Source organism: Drosophila busckii, chromosome 2R (genome assembly GCF_011750605.1).
Source record: "Drosophila busckii strain San Diego stock center, stock number 13000-0081.31 chromosome 2R, ASM1175060v1, whole genome shotgun sequence".
NCBI lineage: Eukaryota > Metazoa > Arthropoda > Insecta > Diptera > Drosophilidae > Drosophila > Drosophila busckii.
In genome coordinates this window covers 20,968,419-20,992,396 of record NC_046605.1, presented here as the reverse complement: position 1 = coordinate 20,992,396, position 23,978 = coordinate 20,968,419, and the positions used below count along the sequence as shown (strand labels likewise).

At 32.4% G+C, this 23,978-nt stretch overlaps 6 protein-coding genes across 15 annotated transcripts; 3 read left to right on the top strand and 3 right to left on the bottom strand.

Annotated features, from left to right (window-relative positions):
• Positions 1 to 714: 714 nt before the first annotated feature.
• LOC108595505 (ras-related protein Rap-2c) lies at positions 715 to 1,869 on the top strand. The gene is made up of 3 exons (XM_033293129.1): positions 715 to 873; positions 1,288 to 1,405; positions 1,674 to 1,869. Exons 1-3 carry the CDS (start codon positions 799 to 801, stop codon positions 1,829 to 1,831), a joined length of 351 nt encoding a protein of 116 aa, XP_033149020.1. The 5' UTR covers positions 715 to 798; the 3' UTR covers positions 1,832 to 1,869.
• Positions 1,870 to 2,226: 357 nt separating this feature from the next.
• Positions 2,227 to 6,546, bottom strand: LOC108597749. Of its 2 annotated transcripts, none has more exons than XM_017984457.2 (6): positions 6,351 to 6,546; positions 5,004 to 5,072; positions 4,756 to 4,869; positions 4,042 to 4,666; positions 3,481 to 3,961; positions 2,227 to 3,388 (listed from the first exon to the last, which is right to left on the bottom strand). In XM_017984457.2, exons 2-6 carry the CDS (start codon positions 5,041 to 5,043, stop codon positions 2,330 to 2,332), a joined length of 2,319 nt encoding a protein of 772 aa, XP_017839946.1. In that variant the 5' UTR covers positions 5,044 to 5,072; positions 6,351 to 6,546; the 3' UTR covers positions 2,227 to 2,329. The 2 variants fall into 2 exon arrangements, with proteins under 2 accessions (XP_017839946.1, XP_017839945.1); XM_017984456.2 differs by having other exon boundaries at positions 6,388 to 6,546.
• Positions 6,547 to 7,084: 538 nt separating this feature from the next.
• Positions 7,085 to 9,518, bottom strand: LOC108595171 (transcriptional coactivator yorkie). Of its 4 annotated transcripts, XM_017980342.2 has the most exons (5): positions 8,582 to 9,508; positions 8,301 to 8,395; positions 7,890 to 8,045; positions 7,535 to 7,587; positions 7,085 to 7,211 (listed from the first exon to the last, which is right to left on the bottom strand). In XM_017980342.2, the coding sequence occupies exons 1-5, from the start codon at positions 9,313 to 9,315 to the stop codon at positions 7,110 to 7,112; spliced, it is 1,140 nt and encodes a 379-aa protein (XP_017835831.1). In that variant the 5' UTR covers positions 9,316 to 9,508; the 3' UTR covers positions 7,085 to 7,109. The 4 variants fall into 4 exon arrangements, with proteins under 4 accessions (XP_017835831.1, XP_017835832.1, XP_017835834.1 ...); XM_017980343.2 differs by lacking the exon at positions 7,890 to 8,045 and having other exon boundaries at positions 8,582 to 9,518; XM_017980345.2 differs by lacking the exons at positions 7,085 to 7,211; positions 7,535 to 7,587; positions 7,890 to 8,045 and adding an exon at positions 8,087 to 8,194 and having other exon boundaries at positions 8,582 to 9,514.
• Positions 9,519 to 10,482: 964 nt separating this feature from the next.
• LOC108597583 (glycerol-3-phosphate acyltransferase 3) lies at positions 10,483 to 15,290 on the bottom strand. 5 transcript variants are annotated; one of them, XM_017984199.2, is made up of 7 exons: positions 15,093 to 15,290; positions 14,580 to 14,786; positions 14,215 to 14,457; positions 13,443 to 13,679; positions 11,676 to 11,912; positions 10,993 to 11,249; positions 10,483 to 10,838 (listed from the first exon to the last, which is right to left on the bottom strand). In XM_017984199.2, exons 1-7 carry the CDS (start codon positions 15,225 to 15,227, stop codon positions 10,541 to 10,543), a joined length of 1,614 nt encoding a protein of 537 aa, XP_017839688.1. In that variant the 5' UTR covers positions 15,228 to 15,290; the 3' UTR covers positions 10,483 to 10,540. The 5 variants fall into 5 exon arrangements, with proteins under 5 accessions (XP_017839688.1, XP_017839691.1, XP_017839690.1 ...); XM_017984202.2 differs by lacking the exon at positions 15,093 to 15,290 and having other exon boundaries at positions 14,594 to 14,737; XM_017984201.2 differs by lacking the exon at positions 11,676 to 11,912 and having other exon boundaries at positions 10,484 to 10,838; positions 15,093 to 15,286.
• A 1,654-nt stretch (positions 15,291 to 16,944) lies between these two features.
• LOC108596548 (beta-1,4-glucuronyltransferase 1) lies at positions 16,945 to 18,733 on the top strand. The gene is made up of 4 exons (XM_017982441.1): positions 16,945 to 17,013; positions 17,279 to 18,270; positions 18,327 to 18,480; positions 18,535 to 18,733. Exons 1-4 carry the CDS (start codon positions 17,008 to 17,010, stop codon positions 18,730 to 18,732), a joined length of 1,350 nt encoding a protein of 449 aa, XP_017837930.1. The 5' UTR covers positions 16,945 to 17,007; the 3' UTR covers position 18,733.
• A 543-nt stretch (positions 18,734 to 19,276) lies between these two features.
• Positions 19,277 to 23,904, top strand: LOC108596547 (G protein-coupled receptor kinase 1). 2 transcript variants are annotated; one of them, XM_017982439.1, is made up of 15 exons: positions 19,277 to 19,623; positions 20,514 to 20,590; positions 20,653 to 20,726; positions 20,781 to 20,882; positions 21,409 to 21,483; positions 21,536 to 21,597; positions 21,653 to 21,704; positions 21,768 to 21,959; positions 22,022 to 22,177; positions 22,235 to 22,561; positions 22,615 to 22,724; positions 22,816 to 23,034; positions 23,101 to 23,307; positions 23,368 to 23,530; positions 23,594 to 23,904. In XM_017982439.1, the coding sequence occupies exons 1-15, from the start codon at positions 19,511 to 19,513 to the stop codon at positions 23,774 to 23,776; spliced, it is 2,112 nt and encodes a 703-aa protein (XP_017837928.1). In that variant the 5' UTR covers positions 19,277 to 19,510; the 3' UTR covers positions 23,777 to 23,904. The 2 variants fall into 2 exon arrangements, with proteins under 2 accessions (XP_017837928.1, XP_017837929.1); XM_017982440.2 differs by having other exon boundaries at positions 19,511 to 19,623; positions 22,624 to 22,724; positions 23,594 to 23,776.
• Positions 23,905 to 23,978: the final 74 nt, after the last annotated feature.

The following is a 23,978-nucleotide window of genomic DNA, read 5'->3' as shown; positions in this document are numbered from 1 at the left end:
TGTACACGCATATATTTTTAGTCTAATACTAGACATTTATGTACATATGCATGTGAAGATCTAAGTTTGCCTACACCTGAAATAATATAATATGCACATACATACATGTACATGTCCAGAGCTAACCTTATGTCTACTTAAATTTTGTAAAACTCAAGTTGGTCCATGTAGTAGTTATGACTCAACTTCAAATGATTTTAATGTGATAAAATGACTGCTGGTGCTTACATACACACGCATCTATTTATATGTATTCTTACATACATGTACATGCATATATACATATACATGTATGCAGATGTGCGTTCATATCTGTTATATCTAAACAAAACAAACAAAACTACTAAGAGGATATAATGAATTGTTAAAACAAATATACACGCATATACATGTACATGTGTACATTAATTTCGTCACATGTCGAGTGACATGGACATACAAAGACCGTTCGGTTTAAAAAACGTATGAAACTATGAAACAATTTATGTACATTTATATATGTATGTGTATATACTACATAGACCTAAACATATGAATGCATGTATGTATGGATGTCCAGACTGCAATCTGCATCATTGAAGCTAGAGGTTGAGCTCACGGCTTGAAACCAATTCATCGCTCCGTTCAAAAAACTAGTTCCCGGATTATTTGAATCGGAGCTCTACGTCGATTAGAAGACTAAGCTTAATTACTTATATTATATTAAATAATCAACTTTCTTTTTGCTATTATTAGGTGGACAGCTCGCCATGTGTTTTGGAAATATTAGACACAGCCGGAACTGAGCAATTTGCCTCCATGCGAGATCTCTACATAAAAAATGGACATGGGTTTATTGTGATGTATTCGCTGACGAACCATCAAACGTTTCAGGTAAGATTTGCCTATTTATTTAAATATTATGCACTTTATTTGTTAGTACAGATGGACTTTGAGTTGTCATTTATAATATCAATTGCTTTGGTTATCAAGTCTGTGGCAAATGATTAATTTTGTTTTATTAAAATCCGTACTAAAGGCTTCCCATAAATATTTCCAAGTGTTTCATTGTTTGTAGTCTGTAAGTTGCTAATGAAACATATTGAAATATATTATTGAATGTGCTATTATTGTTAACGTAATAATATTTTCTTTACTTAGGCTTAATTGGGACCCAAGATTGTATATGGTTTTTCTTTTGATGCTATTATTTTATAGTATGCGATAGAACTCCGTATATAAAGAAATTCTTAGGATAAAGATCTTAATAATTCTAAAAACAAATCAATTTTTTTTTATTTTCTTTAGGATATTTCAAGTATGAAAAATGTGATTACTCGCGTTAAAGGAAGCCAGCCAGCACCCATATTGCTAGTAGCAAATAAATTTGATTTGGATTGCCAAAGAGAAGTCTCGACTGCTGAAGGTAAGATATGCGACATATGTATGTATATATGTATGTAATACAGTGAAACATACGATTTTTGAGCAAGATCCAATAAGATTTTTGGAATTTAATTCTCGTGAAACTAATATAATTTTAACTGTTATGATTAACAAATATTTTCTTGAAATGGTTCAATATATTTTTCACTTAATGAAAATAAAAAAACACGAATGCGAAATAGGCAAGGGTCCACTGTATTCAATATATTTTACCAATGATTCGTTCTTACATATATTCTGATTTACAGGAAATGCCTTGGCACAACTTTGGGAATGCCCATTTATTGAAGCATCAGCAAAAGATCGAATAAATGTCAATGAAGTATTTGCTACCATTGTTCGAGAGATGAACTTAACACAAGAAAAACGACACAAAAAGAAATATTGTTGTTGTACGCTTTTATAGAAATTTGTAAATACATAAGATTATTATAGTTAAAAATAAAATCACTAATATGTAATAAATATTTTTAGTTTGCTATCACAAAAGAAAATATCTTGTTTGATGTGAATTTATGGAGCGGCAATGGAAAACATGCTCTCTACATTTTATTTTTTAATTTTTTTAGTGCCCGGCGCTTACTGAGTTTTGGTGCTTGTCATCCATTTGATGAATTTGCGCTGATTTTTGGTTAGTTTCCTCCTACATTTATTACGACCTTAATATTGTGCAAAATAAGCTTGTACTGGACTGCCATTTGAATAATAACACATCGTTTGAAATTGCCAAAAAATATTTAAATTTTATTATTCTTAAATTGGTAAATGTAAATGGGAAATGTACAGTTTTTTTTTAAATTCTATATACAATAAAAATTGGAAATGTTAGTTGGAAAAATCGTTTCGAAAGTGAGTATTAAAAACATATATACAGCCACTTATTAATAATATAAAAAATCATCGCTTAACCAACATATGCGAATGGAGGGTATGGAGGTGGATAATAGTTGGGAAAAGATACAGAGTTTTGAACGGGAAGTGTTGCTGTTATCAGCTTTGTTACTGCACTGGGGACTACAGATGTTGAAAAAATCGTGGTATAGGCAGTTCTAGCACCAAAAGTTAACTTTAACACTTTACTACTGGTTGCTGTAATCATGGTTTCGTAAATTGCAGTGGATGTAACAAGTTGCTGTGGTGGTATTGGCAATAAAGGGTTGTAGAATGGATTTAAAGAATATGGGAATTGTGATACTGGAAATTGTGATGCCGGAATAATTGTTGAAACATCAGTTACATATTCAGTTTTTTCAACTACACCCACGGACTTAGATAATGTTCTCAATATGCTTTCAGTACCTCTGACAAGTGGTACTATATACGATTCCCACATAGTTTCAAGCTTTATAACAGGCCGCGTAGAGGTAATAACACTATTATTGATTACAGGAATTTCGGGCTTACTAATCTGGCTCAAATTAGTTAGCGGTTCAAGAGGCTTGGCACTGGTAGAATTAAACGGACTCTTTTCAGATTTTCCGAAATTACCTTCATCACCGAATTCAAGATCCAAGTTTATCTCAGAGCCTGCCTCATCTAAAATACCTTCAAAATCCTTGAAGTTTTTAGATGGTATAAAATGATCTCCAATGGGTGAAATTGTTTGAGTAACAGTTATTAAGCTAGTATAATCGTATGTTTGCACTAAGGTTATTTGAATTGTTTCATTCCTTTTCTCCAAAATGATTGGCAATATCTGAGTTTTAAGTTTAGTCTGAGTAATAGAGAACGATTCTGTTATAGTTTCTAGTTCTGGTGTTTCTAGACAATCGGTACAATGAACGGCCCTCAAGGTTGTAATACTGTCGTCTATAGATGGCTGAGTAATCTGCGTCGAGGACTCCAAAATATTTTCGGTTAATGGCCCATCGTTTACAGAGTATTCATCAGTATGATCATGCTTAATGGTTTTTTCAATTGTTGAAGTAACGGTCAAGAAACGGGTTTTCTTAACGAGTCCAGCCTAAAATTATAATATAATAAAATAATTGTATGATATGCATAATATTATAGTTCTGATTTCTAAGCTAATATTTATGTTATTAGAAAACCTACCTGAAATATAAATGGGGTTTTAATTGTAGCAATCTCATAATAGGTATCATCAAAAACACTCGGAGTAGATATTTCAACGTTTAAAGTTTGTACAAAGTTTTTAAGCTTCTGTTCCTCATTATCTGGAAAATCACTATTTTGAGATCCAACTGCATCCAAATCCCTTCCAGAATTAAGTGTTTTTTGGATTTGATTCTTTTCCTGTATGTCCGATACAGTTTCATTGATCTGTTCTGTCTCAGTTGTTACCACAGGTCGAGTCGTATTCGATGAAGCCTTTCTGATATTTATCTTTGGCTTTGGTGACGATTTATACTGCCAGCGTCCTGGACGTCTGTTCAGCTTAAAAGCGTTTGGTGGAATATTTGTAACATTTTCTTCAGTTTGTTGGCTAACTTTAGTTCGAAGTGATCGACGTACGCTAGTTTCTGGTACTGAAGGTGAAATTTGTGAACTAGGTGTCTGCGTGTTTTTGTGTCTTCTGTAAACAATATCAGTAAATATAGAAAAATAATGATTTATTACAACTGGTACCACAATTTTTAAATTAATTTGTTCTACCTTTTTCCTTTGTTTCTCGAAGATTTTCTTTTGTCATTGGAGTGCCGATTACTCTTGTTATAATTTTTATTGGATCCATTCTCCGGTTCCACACGTGCTGTTTCGATGACGACCTTATTGGCCTTATTAGAAGGAGTTATGGTTTTTAAAACTCGTGTTGAAGAATGCTGTCGATTCTTGCTTCTTTTCTCAGGGAGAACTGTAGATTGAACAGTTTGTGCATATACTTTCGTACCTAAAATACTAGGTTTAACGATAGCCACATCTTTTTTCTTTGATATTGATACACTTGGATAGCTACTATCCCGTTTTGACTGATAGTTTCTTTGTCTTTCGGTATCTGCACGAGATTTTAAATTTACCACACGGTAAGTTTCTTCAGCAAACTCTTCTGGTTGACGTGACAGTAATGCATATTCAGGAGGTTCAACAAATGACTTTACAGGAGTATTTGAAATATTTGGGATCTCATTTTTTGACGAGAAAGTTTTAGACTGTTCTTTAGAGCTTGTCACAAGGAGCGGTGTTGGTTTGATGCCATTGTTATTTGAGTCCTTTTTAGGTGCTGTAGTAGGTCTGGTTTCAATAATATTTTCAGGCATTGTACTTTTGCTTGCTTCAATATCTGAGAAGCAAAATTGTTTTAAGACACATTTGATAAAATAGTTAATTTTAATATAATTTAATATAGTAAAACTGTATTGTAGTACTTACCAATAGGAGGAGCGCTTTGTGGTGAGAATACCATAACGGTATTACCAATTGTGGTAGTAAAATCCAAAAAACCATAAACAGTTTGCGTTAATAAATTCGTCTCCGTTCCGGAAGCTAAAAGGTAAATGTTAATAAAACCTTGCTATAATTACTTTAAGGCGTAATCAAGCCCAAGGCCGGGCCGCATTTGACAATCATCAGCAATTATTTTAGAGCTACTTAGCTTTAATAGTTTTTAAAAAACTTACCGCTGCTTACAAGCAGAAATAAAACAATCTTAAGAATCATATCGAACCGGAGATTGCAAACTTATGTATCTGAAAAGACATTAATGAGTATAAATAAACAAGAACGCATTAATGTTGGGAGCGCCCAACTTTTTGATACACTTTGACGATGGCATCACAGCAAACACACGCACAAACATGTATGCATATATATCATAGACATATATATATATATATATATATATATATATATATATATATATATATCTTTGCTGTAGCATCAGCAGCGAAATTTTAAATTTGCGTCGATAGCGATGTCTGCATGTGAATGTGAATATTTCTGAGGGTATTTGGCGATCAAATGATCGATCTGAAATTTTCGGCATCGGGTCGAGAACATAATAAAGCTTTTTTGATGTGGGCTGAGCTTGAGTCAAATCCGTATATTTTGTAGGTGCAAATGTTTTTTTGGTTTTTTTTTTTAAGTAAATTTTTTATCTTTTGTCGGAGGGGGAGGGAGAAAAAGATAAGAGCGTACTACTTCAAAAATACCAGTACCTACATACTAAATTTGGTCACGCTAGCTCTTATAGTTATTTTTGCTCATACAGACAGGCAGACTGACGGACACAGCCTAATCGACTTAGTTTGTCTTGTTTGCACAACATCATGAAACCCTTTTCAATTTTGTATATTAAATGTCAAAGTGTATAAGAATAATCCTACGCGGTATGTTTCTCAAGAGTTTTTTATTTCATTGTTTTTTTTTTAAAAAGTGAGGTCATGACCATGTACATTATTATCAACCAATCTACAAAAGCTCTTGTAAAACTACAAAGAGCATGATAAACATCATAAGTTTAGGTTGCGTATAAGAAACGAAAAAATTAAAGATTTTTTAAAAGAATATAGCAAAAAGAATGTGTATATATTGTATATTTGATTTACATCAATATTATACAGCATTTTATAGGTGAATATACTGTTTAGGTACTACTATTCAGTAATCACTCAGACAGAAACAATTATTTTTTAATCAACAAGCTAAAATATAAATGTGATTTATTTCAACAGTGCTTATGCATAAATATTTAATTGATCCACTTTTTATACCATGAACAATGATTTTTTTTTACATTGTATATCTACATATGTATGTATGTATTGTAAGTGAAAGGGTGTCAGCTATATAAAACGACAATGATCATGTACTAATTCCATACGTTTGTTTATGAATCTAATTGTGTATTGCAAGTGCACAAATGTAATGTAAATATGTAAAACTATGTAAATACAAATGCATATACACACACATGTACATTTGCACAGATATATATATTGAACATGTATGTAGACACACACACTCACACATGCAAACACGCATCCGTAGCGAAGTAACTTGTACCTGTAAATATCTTGTATGCACAAATGAAAGCAACATCCACTTTTAGATTAAAAATACACAAATGTTTAATAAACTTAAATATGCCATCGGATATTATAGTGTCCTAGGCTCTAATTGTTTATTTTCAACACAACGTAACGTGATCAATTGCCTCTACAATATTACGGTAATGCGTTCACACAGGCGTACAAGCCCCACAGAAACAAAAGAGCGAGATACATACATAATTGCGTTGGTATGCTTGAAAAAGAAATAGGGGTACTCATGAGATGGAACTTTATTTTGCTTAATAAATTTACGCTATAAACAATACAAGCTTAGATGAATTTATGTTGCATTATATTATATATTTGTTTTAGTTCAGTTTAGTAAAAAATGTTATTAATTAATTTTAAATGCTACATACACTTTTTGCGTGTTGTATTTACAATTCTTAAATACACTATATCGTTACTTTAAAAAGCAGTTGCTTGTCAGACGTATTTAGCATCATAAGCAGATTTTACATTTGCATCTAACCAGTCTTGGGTAACGTTATAACCGGATTGTCATTTCTAGCGGCTCTTTGTCTTGGTTTTGAATTTAGACGTCAGTTCTTCTGGTATATAAAAGCTAATTTTTTAAATTACAACACAGTTTTTTATTTGCAAAAATATTTATTTTATATTAATACAAAATAAAAAAACTTTAAGGCTAATATAATAATTCACACGCAATATTTATTAATTAATTTTATACCATTCCAAATCAGCAGGTTTCTGGGAAGACGGTGTAATTATGTTTTGGGCATCATTAAAAATATTGTTACAGATATTATCTCCAATCTGAAAATAGTATATATATATATTATATATTAATATATATATATATATATATTAATATATATATTATATATATATATATATATAAAAGAGAAACAAAAGTAAAGCAGATTTTACATAGTAGGATGGGTAGGAAAGGCTTAAACCAGTTTCAGTGGTAAACAGCTAGATCGATACCGATCCCAAACCTGTTTTCAAGATGTTTACAGTCACAGAAAATTTTTAAGGAATGGTAATGGAGTGCCAATGGCTAATCGTAAGGCGTTTTCCTGATAGCCTTTCTTCATCTTAATTAAAAAGGCAAAGAACAAAAAAATAAATTTTACCTGTAGAGTTGATACTATGTTGTCAGGGCAGTCAAGACCACTGAGTCCAGATTCTAAAAAAAAATATTAAAAAAAATAAGAATGTAAACAAAAATAAAACTTAATAATTAAAATGTCAAAGTGTATAAAAATTGATTAAGCCAGCAAAATATAAACTACTACATTTTTATATAGGCTCAACTCAACAAACTACAAAATAAAAACTGGCACTTTCGTTATCAGAGCACTGGAGTAAATATATATTACAACTTTCGGTTATATTAGGGGAAATGTTGGTCAAAAACCATATAAATGATTTTCTATAGGTTTAAATTTGATTTCTATTTGGCAGTGTGGGATTTTAATAAGTACTTACGAGTTCTGGGATCGTTCCAAGAAGTCGTTCGATCAATATGGTTTATAAAGTAAATATCTCCAGACTCTGTAACTGCTTGCTCCCAACCTTCAGGAAGAGGGCCCATCTGGCTACCAATAGTCGGAGCATTTGTTTGCTTCGTGGTTTGTAAAATATCTAAATAAAAAATATACAACATAAGAAAAAATAAATTTGCAAAATTCCGACGCTAAAAGCGAATTTGACCACATTTTTATAGATCCCGAAAATTCTCTATTGGTTCCTCAATCTCTAAGCTTTCATTTTTTTATATGTATCAGTAAGTACTGCGAATTAGGACAAAATAGGTAATACTAAAACATTTTAGTGGTTACAATACATTTTGCTGAGGCTTTATTTTTAAACTGATACTAATGATTGTTAAAAACTTACCATTTGGCTTTATGCGCTCAGCAATTACTCGTTGTTGTTGCTGTTGACGAAATTGAATTCGTGGATCCTCCCATTGCGTTGTTTTTGTGGTATGACTAAATATGAAAATAAAGACAAGATGTGTAAATAAATAAAAGCATATACAACTATTCACCCATACCCTTTTGATTACCATTAAATAAAATTAGCAGCAAAAAATTTAATTTAAAAAAATACTATACTTTTATGTTGCTAAACTTGTTCTCATCTTCATTCATTTTATTATTGTTTTTTTTACTCACTTTAAATAGTAAATCTGTCCATCGTTAGTTTTAGCTTGCTCCCAACCAGGCGGCAATGCTCCCAGTTGGATTTGTAATTGAATTGGGCTAACAACGTCGTACGATCTCTGCTTTTTATGTATGCTCGTCTGAGTAGATAAAGCCGCGGCAGCGACTGCTGCTTCCTGCCCTTGTGCCATGCATGTGTTCATAGCATCAACATCAATGTTGCTGGCAGCTACGCCGCTACTGTTAAAATCAACGCCATTATCTGGGTATGCGGGACCAGGAGCCTGGCTGGTGTTGGCGCTAGGTTCATTCCTAGAGCGAACAGTGTAGTTTTGTTGGAGCGATGCAGGGCTGCTTCGGGCCCGAAAATGATGTATTTGCAGACGGCTTTGTGATGGCTGATTCTGTGAGATAGATGACTGTATTTCTGATGGACTGACCTGGGCAGTCTTGTTGATATTGGTTTGGGAGCCATCGTATGTGGAATCGGCGCTGTTTGCTCGTGAGTGGAGGGGAGCAGGAGGATTAAAAAATGAATTCGGCAACTTGCGCATTCGAAAGGGGAGCTGCAGTGGCAATTTCGCGTCTCCTGGGTTCAGCACACTATCGAATAAAGCTTGCAAATTGTCATCGGAATCTTGATTTACTCGAACAACAAGATTCGTGGACAATTTTGTGGGTGACAGCATGTCCTCATCGTCGATTTCTTTGTCGTTTATGTTGCCGCTTTTGTTGCTTAATGACATTATTAACGTATCGAAATTATGTATAAGAACGAAATGTTTATGTATTTAACAAAACCGAACAAGTAAATAGTCATAAAAATGCATTGGTATGCTCATATAGACATACACGTAAACCACTTCATTATAACAAAATTTAAACAGAAACTAAAAAACAGTTGCACGTATCGCTCCAATCATGGATAATAATGTTTAAAACAATATGAACTGTATGTATATTAATTACATATAGATTTGTATGTTAAAGTATGTATATATTATTTCATACGCAAAGGGCTGCCAACATAACACAACAACTAATTATACAAACAGTGTTGCCAGAATTTCATTGATTAGAATAGCTAAATCATTTAAAAAAAATTGCTAGAAATATCTAAAAGAGAAAAAAATGTGCTAACTAATTTTACATTTAAAATTATATTATATATTATATTTAATTATATATTAATATATATATATATATATACACTATAAAAATGAAGAAAATAACGAAATAAATAAATTTTTCTGGAGTATCCTCTTAAATTTATTGAAATGAATTAAATTTGTTTAATTTAAATCCTACCTTTTTATTCAATTACGCTCTATCACATTTGAAGTAATTGAACAATTTCGTGAAGCCAAGCTACGCAGCAAATATATTCTTTGCTTATATCTGATGAATTTTAAATTATCCAATCGTTAAACTCAACACTGTAGTTAAAATTTTAGGCATATTCCCTAACTTTTTGATATATGTACATAATACACATCAAAGTTATGTTTCTAGATGGCAACGATATACAATAATAATCAAATTTGTCTTTGCAATTTCAAAATAGCTATGTATAGCTGTAAAATTGCTAAAACGGCAGCACTGTTCTCAGGAGCAGTAGCTCTCAAACTAGGGAGCACTTACTCTCATTAAAAATATTTGTAGCAAAAGTAAATCAATAAGCTTCAATTCGAAAGACAAGCTAATAAATCGTTCTATTGGAAGCTTGTTTAGAAACATTATAAGAAAATAATTATCTCAAATTACCAATAAATTTAAAAAAATAGCAAAGGACACATTTGAATTAAAATTGAAACTGTACGCCTCGCCGTAATTTGGTTCAAAAACTATTCATTTTGAAAAGTCAGTGCAAATGTCTGCTAAAAATTTTAATGTTTAAACGATTAGCATATAAGTCAAAATGTTTTCCATTTTTATTTTCGATAGTTACAATTTTTATATAAAAAGTCAACGTTAATCAGATTTTAATCGATTCGCAAATTCTATTTGCTGTATTTCTCTCCATTCCTTTTTAGGCTTCATTCGCTTAAGCTGTCCATCCCATACCAAATCTACTAAGCCTCCTTGTTTCGCAATAACGCCTTTGACACGATTGGCGAAATCTATAGCAGATTCTCCATCTTGCCGATACATCGGTGGAAGATACCAGACATCACATACAATAGCCCACGATGTCATCATCATGTAAAGATATTGCATCATGGAATACTTGGCGCTGTTCCAAAATGCATCTCCAAATCTGGGATCATATCTGAGATACGAGAAAAGTTGCTAATAGTACATATATGCAAGTTGCTTACGATTTTTTGTAAGGTCAAATATTCGATATATTGTTAGTTAGCATAAGAAAGCCAAAGATTTTAAACAGTCTACAAATGAAATTACCATTAGAAATGAATACATACTTGATGGCTACAGGATATATAACACCGCCGACCTCAAAACTTCCCTTTTTAAATTGCATAACAGACGTGTTATTAATACAAGTTCCTTCGGGAAATATTAGAATAGGTGGATTATTTGGATCTGAAACATGTTGTCTTAATCTCTCAGCAACAAGATGACGGTCTTTGGCTTCCCCTCTTTCAAACCAAATATGAGGAGATGCTCTTGCTAACGCTCTTTGCAGGATGCCAAGAAAGCCTCCATGTCGTTGACCAATCTAAATAACACAAATAAATATTAGTATGAAATAAATAAGAGATTTATCGACAATAAAAGCTTAAGAATATACACAAATCCCAACATTAAATACAAATTATATGAATAAAATTCAGATTCTGATTAAATTATTAATTTTGATAAAAGAAAATCCAATTTTTTGTATGATCTTTCTAACGTAGAATATTCAAAAATAACATTGTGCTAAAACTAATTTGACATATAAGTAATCAAAGGACGAAATTTGTAGGCATCCGATGTATGGTACATATATAGATAGATGTATAAAACGTAATCTGTCTGTTAGCTAAAGTTTTCTGGGAAACAATTAAATAAATACACAAACATAAGGGTACTAATGTATATGAGCTGTAACTACATTAGCATGCTTTACTTTTAATTGCGTGTCCATTACAAATAGTCTTACCAGAGAATATGTTGAATCACACATCAGTACAAGTACATCAATAGGGCTTGTATGATTTGCCACACAAATACCACCTGATGACGGGCGATTGTCCTCATTGTGGTAAGTTACGACAGCCGAAATGGCGCTAGACAGGACACCAAAGCACTGTCCAAGAACTTTATTCACAATTGCCCGTTTACTATCTCCATCCTTGAGTAGTCCCACAGCAGCTGTACATACTGTTAACCATACTACCTGAGATTGCATGAAACAAATAGGCGGATGTGGATGGAATTGAAATGAATTAATATGTAGGACTTTTCAAATGGAATGATAAGAAATTTATTTAAAATAAGTTAAATATTTAAAATTAAATATTAAATGTGCATTTAATGCATTTATCATTTATATTGTCAGCCTCCTAGTTTCAGTTTCCAATTTTCATCTCCTTTTAGGCATAGCTATAATTGCTTTCAAAGCAATGATCTAAAATTGTGAGATTGCTTTAAAAAGGCTTTTAAATATCTGCAGCTGAATGAAATGTATGTGGACCTAACATAACTAACGGCCATGCCAAAATAAATTTAGGTTTTGTACTACCCTATACATTGTCAGAAAATAACAAAGATAAAAAAAAATACCGGAACTGTGAATATCAGAAACTAGACTGACCGTTGACCCAAACACTGCGAATTCCAAAACATACATATGTATGTACGTAAAAGAATATAATTAATCTTATCGGTTACCAGAGCAATTCAATTTTAAAGTCGAATGCTTTTTTCGGTTTATTTATACAGTGTGACAATTTGTATAAAAGTGGAAATGAGTATCTTGAAATTGTGGAAATGCATGTAACATGAGGAATAAAGCATCTTTGACTCCACATATCACACACACATGCACATTCTTGAACAGCAAGACAAACGGATTCGATTGGACATTGTTTGCATAGGCAACAAGATTTTAGGGACCATAAGAGCTACAGGCACAACATTTTTTTACATAGATACTACTGGCGCAGATCGAGTTTGTTTTGAACCATGAATTTTTCCCCACCGATGCCCGCTCATATAAGTAAATCTGGCAATACTCAAGTAATTGAAATTATGTTGTACTATTTTATTAAAAACAAGGATCTAAAATAGTGAGATTGCTTTATAGATGATAAACGAGCTACTGTTAGAGTAAAAACGTTCAAGGTGTGTAGGAAGCTACATCTCTCCACTAACATGAAAAGTACACATCTGCAGTAGAACGAAAAGTTTTAATTTATGTTACGGGCTTTTTAAATTATGTCATAAGATTTACTTATGTCTTCAGTTTAAGCACAGTTAAAAATTCAGTAAGGACATTTTTTTTAGACGAATCTACGGTATTCTTTTTTGTTTATGAAAGGTTGTAAGACTGAATAAAATGAGATTACGATAATCTAGGATTATCATTTGTTAATTGTTGTTTTAATCAAAAGGTATGGACTTTTGAATTATATGTTCTTACCTGTATTCAACATATTATATTATATTGAATTAAAAACATTATCCAGAGTACACAAAACCATATTAAAGCAAACCCACCGCAAAGACAATAACATAAGCCATATTTGGACAAACACAAATGTACACCATATAAAATTAATATATATCGGATCTATAAGTTTAGATTTGATCCATAGCCTTTTGATTTTTTTGTTTGTAATTTTTTAAAATTTGGATTATTAGTAAATTACTTAATTTTATATCGATGTACATCTAGCATTGTTGTAGAACAAAAGTTCATTCTCACCAAAGAAAAGGTACAGTCTGTTGACATTATTGCCACGTCCAGTGGGGAGGTATGATTTGCTACACAGAACCCCGAAGAACTAGGTTTATATTCTTTATTGTGAAACTTTATAAGAGTTGATAACGAACTTGCGATCAGACGGAATGTTATCTTAAAAGACAAGTCCGCCAAAGGAAGTCGCAAAAATCGAAAAGGTAACAATGCCACAAACGAATTTGTAACAACTGCAAATAAAACCTAGAAACCAAAGTAAGATTATAATTAGAGAGATATTAATGTGAACTTGGGACAATTGCACCAAAGCAATGAAAACCTAATATGCATCTTAAAATAATGATAATTGAAATGAACAAATGTATATAGAAAAATAGAGTTTCGGTTGGGCTTACATTTAATTACCAAATGGAAAATTATGAGAGAACCTATATTCTAAACAGTAACCATTTCATGCCTCAAAAGCATTCAAAAGAACTTAAGATAGAAATGTATTTTGAAAAACAATGTCGAAATATCCGCAATTATTTGCTTATGAACTATTTAGTGTACAATTATTTAATCTATTCAGAGTTGTGTAACAAAAATGGGTAACTTCAGAATTTATGTTATGACCTCAGCACGACTTTGACATGCGAATGAATTTTTATATTACTTGTCATATAATAGTCAGCCATAAAGTTGAAAGATAAAAAATGGTTCCGTTTTGTGACTCAATAGCCAGAGTCAGTTATGTAAAATGGTTTTAAAAAAGACCCCAATTACTAATAATACTTACACCAACAAAGCAAACCAAGACTCGTAGTGGCATCAGAACAAAGTATCGCATTGTAAATCCAACCATCCAAATGAGAGTTATTTTCCAGGATATAAACTCATAATGGCGATTAGTCCGAGTGAGCATGTTCCAGCTTTTTAGTTCTTCAGCTTCAAACCTCGAAGTAACATCGTCTTCTATTATGGCCTCTATGCCAGATTTTACATACTCCAAGCAGTTTTCAAAATCAAAATTGATTTCTTCCTTTAAAAAATACACATAAGTACTTACTTATTAATTGAAACTTAAAGTTGATATTGATTTATGTTTTGATAATGAAGTTTGTTATTAATATGGGTAAACTGCTGTTAGTGAAATATAATTACTTTTTTTTGTGTACTTGGTTTATCGTTTCCGGATTCTTGCGCCTGTGGAAGAAGTACGGCATCTCGAGTTATTAGGGTTGCATTTGAAACTTCTTTACTGTTTTGACCATCATTTGTCTGTTCCACACCCGGCGTATGCTCACTGAATTTCTCTTCATTCAGCTGTTGATTTCCTTTAGCTGCAGTTTCTATGCTCACTCGGCCATACTAGAATTTAGTAGAACAGTTAAAATTCAATGAAAATAATAATAATTTGATAGTTGCGTTGTCAACACTTTGAAATTATTGTTTTTCTTATCAGTAACATAAGCCTTAGTTAGTTAGTTAGCCAACTGTTGCAAAAACATGCATACATAACTACTTATAATTCTAGCTAGCTATATTTATGAACTTTGTACTTGACGAACATAAAACAACACCAGGAATTTGTAAAAATAGACTTGCACTCACTAAAAGACACTATCCAAAGCTTAAACACGTACTTCGCACAATGAAAATATTGACTATATTCACCTCAAATATCCTTAAAAGAAGGTTTACATATGCCTTGCGAACGCCGATCGACTTGTTAATTGCAGACAACAAAATTAGGAATGAAATAAATCCCGCAAACGGAATCCAACAAATATTTACAATGCCGCATATCATTTTATTTTAATTTAAATGCATGGAAATTTACAAAATAATTAAATCATTCGCGCAACCTAAGTATAAAGTAAATATGCAAAAGAGTTGCGAAATAGAGTTGTATCTAGTGATGGCACGATTAATCACACAATTAACATAAGTCGATTATTTTGTGTCTATTTACGATTTAATTTAACTGTATCGAAAAATGGGCTGCGAGTAATCGTATAATCGATTGATTCCATAAATCGTCGGTTCACTTTGTGAGTGCAATAACGAACGAAAAGGAAGATGGGCTGTTGATATTTGTTAAAAAAAAAATATCGCGATATAAAAAAATGTATGTACATATTATGTTTGTATTTTATATTATTATATATTTGTTGTTCTACCATATTTCTGATGGCAATGATTTAAAAATACCCCCGATCTTGCACGTTATATTTTTAGATAATTGTCATTGTGCAGCCGATACCGTAATTTAAAAAGAAGCAGCTTTACAATTCAATATTATCTGAAAAAGATAAAATTTCTGATGTATCCATGCGGAGCTATGTTGTTTTAACTAACGCGGCCTCACGCGAAGATATATACATATGTAAATAAATAAATAGACTAACAGGGAAAAAATCACAAACAAGAAATTGATTTGGATGCGTTAATAGAAATTTTTAATAAAAAAAGGTAGAATTGGCGAGATTTCCAAAAATTGTTTCTCTTCTTCGCTTAGCCAATGAAGATGGATAGTGACAGTGAACTCGAATGCCCAACTTGTCAGCAAACTGTCAATGATTTCATTCGTAATGTTTTTATATACAGATAATAAATTAAGTTTAAACGTTCTCTAAAATGAATGATCTTTTTAATAAGGACTTCCATCTTATTTTCTCGAACTATTTCTTTATTTATTTTTGGTGGAGATATGTCGTTTGTGAAACGTCATATCTCCATGCGGACTTATTTTGCAATTAAAACGACATATCTCCGCGTTTTTTCAGTCCAGCGGATGCATAAAGTTGGTCTGGAAATCAGTGTCATTCTCGTTACTGTCCACTCGATACGAGCAGAACCGTTCCTTATGTTATGAGATATTTCGTTGAGGCGCCTTTAAAAGCGACCCTTATTTTTGGAAGTCACACTATTCGCATCGCGTTCACATCAAAAATTTTCCTGCTCAGAGATGTATCATACTAAACAATTATAGGACAGTGAATTGAATTAGCTAATATGTACACGTAAGCATACGTGATCGAGCGATGGATCGATGGAAAAACCATGCAAATAGAATATGTTATATTTCCCTCTCTTTTAAGCGACGCTGAAAAGAGCGTCGCTTTTGAAAAGTAAAGCCGAAATGATTTCTAGATTTCATAATCGGTGCTTTTTTTTATTATTATTATACGATATAAGAGCATACCATGCAAGCTGAGGTTCAAGTCTTTAAAATATTGCATGCTCATTCCCTTAACTATGGAGTACCTTTAATGAGAGACTAGATTAGAATCATTTCAGATTTATACTGTAGTTGAACTGTATTTTATACAGAATGAGAAATCACAGACTAGTCGTGTGTCATTAGACGCATATTTACTGTTTTTTAGGGCTGTGCATTGCCTAGCCAACGTTGGGGCACATTGTATGCTTATGCTTAGCCTACCCTTAATTTCGTCGAGCATGGCAAGGACTGCTATCGATACTATCCACTTCTTATGAATCGATAAGTCGTCCTTTAGATTTATATGGTGTTTCATCACTTTCATATGGTGTTTTAAGTTCTTTAGTTATCCACAAAAATTGTATTATGATGGTAAACAAACTATTACTTACTATTATTACAAAAGCTAAACAAACATTTTGGAAATTGAAGAGAATGGATGAGCAAATTCAAACTAATGTTTATTTTTCATTCATAAGTATATTTTGTGTACAAATGAACAATAAACATTACCCTTATATATATATATACATCCATTTTTATGTATGCATATGTAAATGCAGTTATTATTGGCCAATTAAAAATCTAAATTTTTATGTTGATTTGACCTTTATTCACTCACATTATTTCATTTCAGCTTCGTATACCCAATTGCACAACAATTAAAATTATTTTAATTTTGTTGGTAGTAAATATTTTCTGGCTTGTTAGAGTATATCCACCGAGCGGAATAGACTCCAACGGAGGTACCATACAATCAGTAAAGGATATATTACCTGCTACGCAAAAACAAACTCCACGCCACCAGTTAGTAGGTTTTCAACTGCCAACAACGCAATTAGAAAGTTTTACACACACAAACACAAATACAGTATTAACTTTTGAAAACATTAATCTAAGTTATGGTCGTTGGGATAACCAGCATATTTATAAGATAAAGGACTTTGCTCTTGTAGGGGAACAATACGCAGATTCGTCAAAAAGTAGTTTAGTGTGCCTAGCAACCCAAAGTTCTATAGAGCGATTATTCTGGCTTCCACAAGTTGCAGACAATTGGCGCGGGCCGATATCAGTTGCTATATTTTCCGCTGGTCATGAGGAGTATACGATTTTACGGTACTTTGTAACGTATATGCGTCTCTGTTTTCCGAATATTAGAGCAAATACCACATTTCACATATTAGTTCCAAGGGATTATGAAAAATTACCAAAGGTCTTGACTGAATCTTTCAATGTTAAAACAAAGTTTTATTGCCAACACCCTGAAAGGACATTAAAAATATTGTTAAAACTTAGATCTATTAATACGTTAGAATGGCGACAGAAAAATACATATCCTCAAAATCATTTGCGTAATGTTGGCCGTAAGGGTTGTCAGACTAAGTATGTGTTTTTAACAGATATTGATATAGTCCCAAGCATTAATAGTGTAGTACAACTAAATAATTTCTTTAAAAATGTTATTTGTGATGGGAGTTGTGCATATGTAATTCCAACCTTCGAAATAGATGTTCGTGCAACATTTCCACGAACAAAATCAGCTCTTGCAATATTAATAAAAAAGGGTTTAGCGAGACCATTTCATGAAAAAGTTTTCATTTACAACCAATATGCAACAAATTTTTCAAAGTAAGTACTATGACGTTTTTAATTCTTCTTTAATTACCAGATATGATTTTTTTTAGATGGCTATCAAAAATTGAAAATGAAACCTCTGTGACCATAAGCCATACTGTAACAAATTTTGAGTTCCTCTATGAGCCATTCTACTTAACCGTTGATAATGCGCCTGCACACGATGAAAGATTCAACGGATATGGGTTTACAAGAAACTCTCAAGTTAGAAAACTCGATTTCAAACAATCAAACAGTCATAACCTTAATCCATTTCAGGTTTATGAAATGTATGTGGCTGGATTCAAATTTTATGTACTTTCTCCAGTATTTACCTGTCATTGGGGACTTCAGAGAAAGCAGGCAAGACCCGCATGGAGAGAACAGCAAAACAATGCAAATAGAAAGAAATTTGATGCATTCAAAAGCGAAATATTTGCTCGCTATAAAAATAATCCTCATTTAAAAATAAAATAAACAATTTTAAGCATTATCGAAAAGAAATATAAATTATCCTATTGTCCTGTATAGACATAGCTGGTCTAAGATTGTCCTTTTAGACTATCTCTCGAAAGCCACATTATTTGCGTCACTTTCATGTGAACACACAAAGCTTTGAACGTTACTCAAAATGTAGAATAAGATGGAAAGAGAACATGTTCTATATTGAGTGGTTTTTGATTCCGCTGATGCCATTATTTGCGTGCGTAAAAGGGTTCATAATTGGTATTTTGTAGTGCTTTTTGTGGGTGACCATGTATTAATGACCTCAAAAGACTTTGGTATTTTGGTATGAGCACGATGCAAATAGTTTGATTGGCAAACAAAGCGTCTGAACACACCTTTACACACTCACGAATATCGAATAATAAAAACACTTAAATTCGAGTTGTTTCAATTGAGGCCAAAAGAAATATGCTTTATTTGTATGTTGGTGCGAACAATCATATAAAATTCATATCATATCGATATCAATTCGATTGCATTGCATCTCTAACGCATGAGTAAACGAAATCAGTAAAAAGTCTCAAAACAATATGTATCATAAAATACAATCAAACTTAACTATGCATAAGTTGCGCTAAAAGTGATTAAATTATTCTAATAACTACGCCAAAAAGTAACATAAATCATAAAGTTACAAAATTAACTTTGTACAAAAACGAATTGAAAATCTCTACTTTGTGCCATATCTATTATATCTATCCATAACATAAACATAAAACAAATTGGAATTTAGATACAATTAAAAGCAATGGCAGACTTGGAAGCTGTGCTGGCTGATGTCAGCTATTTGATGGCGATGGAAAAGTCGAAATGCACACCTGCCGCAAGAGCCAGCAAAAAGCTAATATTACCAGATCCCAGGTAGCCAACTTCCTTAAGCGTAGTTATTAAAATTAATGTAAATATGCATATGTATGTACATATATATATATACATTGATATTTGCTGAATGTTAATACAATCACGATTGGATGAGTATGTGTGTATTGTGTTCGAACTGTGGTTTATAGAGCATAGGAATGTTTAGAAACGTTTTTATTTGTGTATTCGTCCATTTTATATCATTTCAACATATTTTTTTTATACATACATACATACATGTAGGTATGTACATGTATTGATGTATATACATATGTACATACAATATTGTATGATTGCATTATGGGATACAAACAAAATACAGCATGCATGAATAAAAAAGCTTGCCTCTGTTTAGCGTAAAGTGAAAATAAGTAATGAGGCATTAAGTAATATTAGTAGTTATTATTAGAATTATGTATACATACATAATACAGGTCGTCACCAAAGGTATTTCGATTGGAAAAAATTACAAAGCTGGTTAATCAACAACTGTTTTTAATTTAATGTACTCTCTTTAATGATATACATACATATGTTGTATAAGATTGTAAACCAAAGATACATATGTATATCCTTTGGCGCCATAATTAAATTATCGTTTGCAAACTATTTAAATAATTTGTGTGTTTTAGTTGCTAAACACGTACATTGTGCATGTATTGCAAATGTGTTGATAGAAATGTATACATATGTATATGTATGTATGTGTGTACAAATGTGTATGCTATCCAATTGGATTAAATATTTTTACATACCCCAGTATCGACGTATTCAATTGTCTTAGCATGCTCGATTATTATTAAAATTAGTTTGAAGGCTTTTATATTACCACATGGGGAAATTTTCCCCGCTATGTATTTGAAAACCTAATCTATATTTTCTATTCACAGTGTCCGAAGCGTAATGTACAAATATCTGGAAAAGGAAAATGAACTTAATTTCCACAATATATTTAATCAGATTTTAGGTAATATTCTAATTACCGAAATAATTGTGTAAATTTGTACTTAAGAAAATACTTTCATGTAGGATACTTGTTATTCAAAGACTTTTGTGAGAACGACTCCGAGGAACCTATACAACAACTTAAGTTTTATGAACAGGTATGAATCCTCATGTCATTATACTTGACCCCTAATGTATGTTTTATTTTTAAGATAAAAAATTTTGAAAAAACCGAGTGCTACGACGAAAGAAGGAAGTTAGCTAGAGAAGTATATGACAACTTTATCATGGAAGAAATGTTGTCTCACACTTATGTAAGTATCTTTAGTTAAATAAACATTGCATTCTGAATTAATGTAGGTATCATGAAATTGTGCAAATGTATGTACTAGGCAGAAAGAGCCCTGATTGACTTCATAAAGTATGCATATATTAATATTGATGAGCAAGACTAGCTGAGTAAATATACTGTCTGTATGAGTAACAATAACACAGAAAGCTAAGGCACTAACGCTTTGTACGTATGTTACCTTAAAAAAAAAAGACTGGTCTGAAAATCGAAGATAAAAAAAAACCACTTGCGTCTAAAATATATACTAGAAATTCGACCGATGCGATTCCAGAATTCCGGAAGGATCGGATAAATAGCTTCGGAAATATTAACATATCAATTTTCCATAAAGACAGAGGATTGCGCTTGCTCGGTGCGGCAAACGAACGCTGCAGTGTGTGTGTGGGTGTTTGCTGGCAGCATTTGCTATTTAGCTAGAGTGCACTAGTCAAAGTGTATTAAATAGTTGGGTGCGTCACATTTTAATGGTTTCTTGTTTTTATTTGTAGGAATACTCTAAAGATGCAGTTGCTAACGTTCAAAAGTATTTATTAAAAAATGAAGTTCCTGTGGATTTATTTGAAGTAAGTGCATATTTCTCTTTAGATATCAAGTAAAACTTGTATTTGTATTTAGCCATACATGGAGGAAATTTTTAGTCAACTTAAAGGCCGACCATTCAAGAAATTTTTAGAAAGGTTAGTTAGTTAGCCAACAACTTTAGATTGCGATTTATATTATGCCTATTTCCAGTGATAAGTTTACAAGATTCTGTCAATGGAAGAATTTGGAGCTCAATATTCAAGTAAGAATATAATATTGTATGAATATTATTATTCTTATTTTAACGTATCATGTTGGCCTTCAGTTGTCAATGAATGACTTTAGCGTACATAGAATAATTGGACGTGGGGGCTTTGGAGAGGTTTATGGATGTCGAAAAGCGGACACAGGCAAAATGTATGCGATGAAATGCTTGGATAAGAAGCGCATTAAAATGAAACAGGGCGAAATGTTAGCGTTAAATGAACGTAACATGTTGCAAGCAGTTAGTACTGGAGTAAGTTTAAATTAAAAAAAATAAACGTTTAAACATGACTTATCAGAAATCCACTCCAATAGATCGACTGCCCATTTATTGTGTGCATGACATATGCATTTCACACGCCTGATAAGCTGTGCTTTATATTAGATTTAATGAACGGAGGTGATTTACACTATCATCTCTCTCAACATGGAGTTTTTAGCGAAGATGAAATGAAGTTCTATGCTGCAGAGGTAAATGCTAATATATCCGCGCAATCAACTCAATTAATATTTAATTTTTATTTTTAGGTTATACTAGGTCTGGAGCATATGCATAAGCGTTGCATTGTGTATCGCGACTTAAAACCCGCTAATATACTGCTCGATGAAAACGGACACATTCGCATTTCGGATTTGGGCTTAGCATGTGACTATTCTAGGAAAAAGCCCCATGCTTCAGTTGGAACACACGGCTATATGGCACCAGAAGTGTTATCAAAAGGAACATCTTATGATTCATGTGCTGATTGGTTTAGCTTTGGTTGCATGCTTTACAAGCTCCTCAAAGGACATTCTCCTTTTCGGCAGCACAAAACCAAAGATAAACATGAAATTGACAGAATGACATTAACGATGGTATGCCAAAGTCCACATATACTATATATCTATAGATTTTAAGTTATTTTAAGTCCCCGCAGAACGTTGAGCTCCCGGATTCATTTTCGTCGGAGCTGAGAAATTTATTGGAAATGCTTCTGCAAAGAGACGTACCAAAGCGTCTTGGCTGCATGGGAAATGGGTAATGGACAATAATACAAATATATATTACTATTACTATATATATCGCCATACACACTTTATTTCTCTTTTTATTGTTGTTTTCGTTTAAGAGCTGATGAAGTGAAAATGCATAACTTCTTCTCTGGAATTGACTGGCATCAAGTTTATATACAAAAATACACTCCACCTTTAGTGCCACCGCGAGGTGAGGTGAATGCTGCCGACGCCTTTGATATTGGGTCGTTCGATGAAGAAGATACTAAGGGTATTAAATTGAATGACACCGATCAAGATTTATACAAGCATTTTTCATTAACCATTTCCGAAAGGTTCGTTTTTATAATATGTACAGATATGCTTAGTTTAATGACAAACTTTTTGTTGAACATTTGTAGATGGCAACAGGAAGTAGCTGAAACAGTATTTGAAACAATTAATATTGAAACGGATAAAGTCGAGCAAAAGAAGAAAGCGAAACAGAAGCAACATTTTGATGCAGATGAAAAGGAATCGGACTGCATACTACACGGGTATATTAAAAAATTGGGTGGATCATTTGCATCCATCTGGCAAACAAAATACGCTAAACTGTATCCAAATCGGTAAGAATTTAAATAATAATATAATAAAAAGCAGTACAAACATAGATTTTATATTTGCAGCTTGGAGCTATATTCAGAGAGCGGAAATAATAAACCAGAATTAATATTTTTGGACCAAGTCGAGGATGTTTCATCTGATTTTATACAGTATAAAAATGAGCAATGCATTCAAATACGTCTAAGTGATGGCAGCAGAGATGGTAGAATTATTCTAACAAATTCAGTAAGCGAAAGCAATACTTAAATTTATGGAATACTTTTACATAATAGCAAAATTAATTTACAGGATGAGATTGGTTTAAAGGAATGGGCGCTATCATTAAGATCAGCGCATAAATTATCCCAAGATCTTTTAGGATCTATGGCAAAGAAAGCTGGCAAAATATATGGTAGTGAGCGAGACGCTAACAAATCAATGTATATTTTGGGTGGAAACTGTTCAACCAAATCATCAAATGGCCCGAATTAAATTAGAAATTAGACTATATTAATGGCATAGAATACAGCGATTCCTGATCCGTGGAACAACTCAAAACAAATTCAATCAATGTGCAATGAACCCCAAATAAAAGAAAAACACAACTGGTATCATCAAACTGAATTGAAAAGCTTAAATACTTTTTACATTTTATATTTTATTTAAAAAATTTGATTTTTACAACACAATGTTA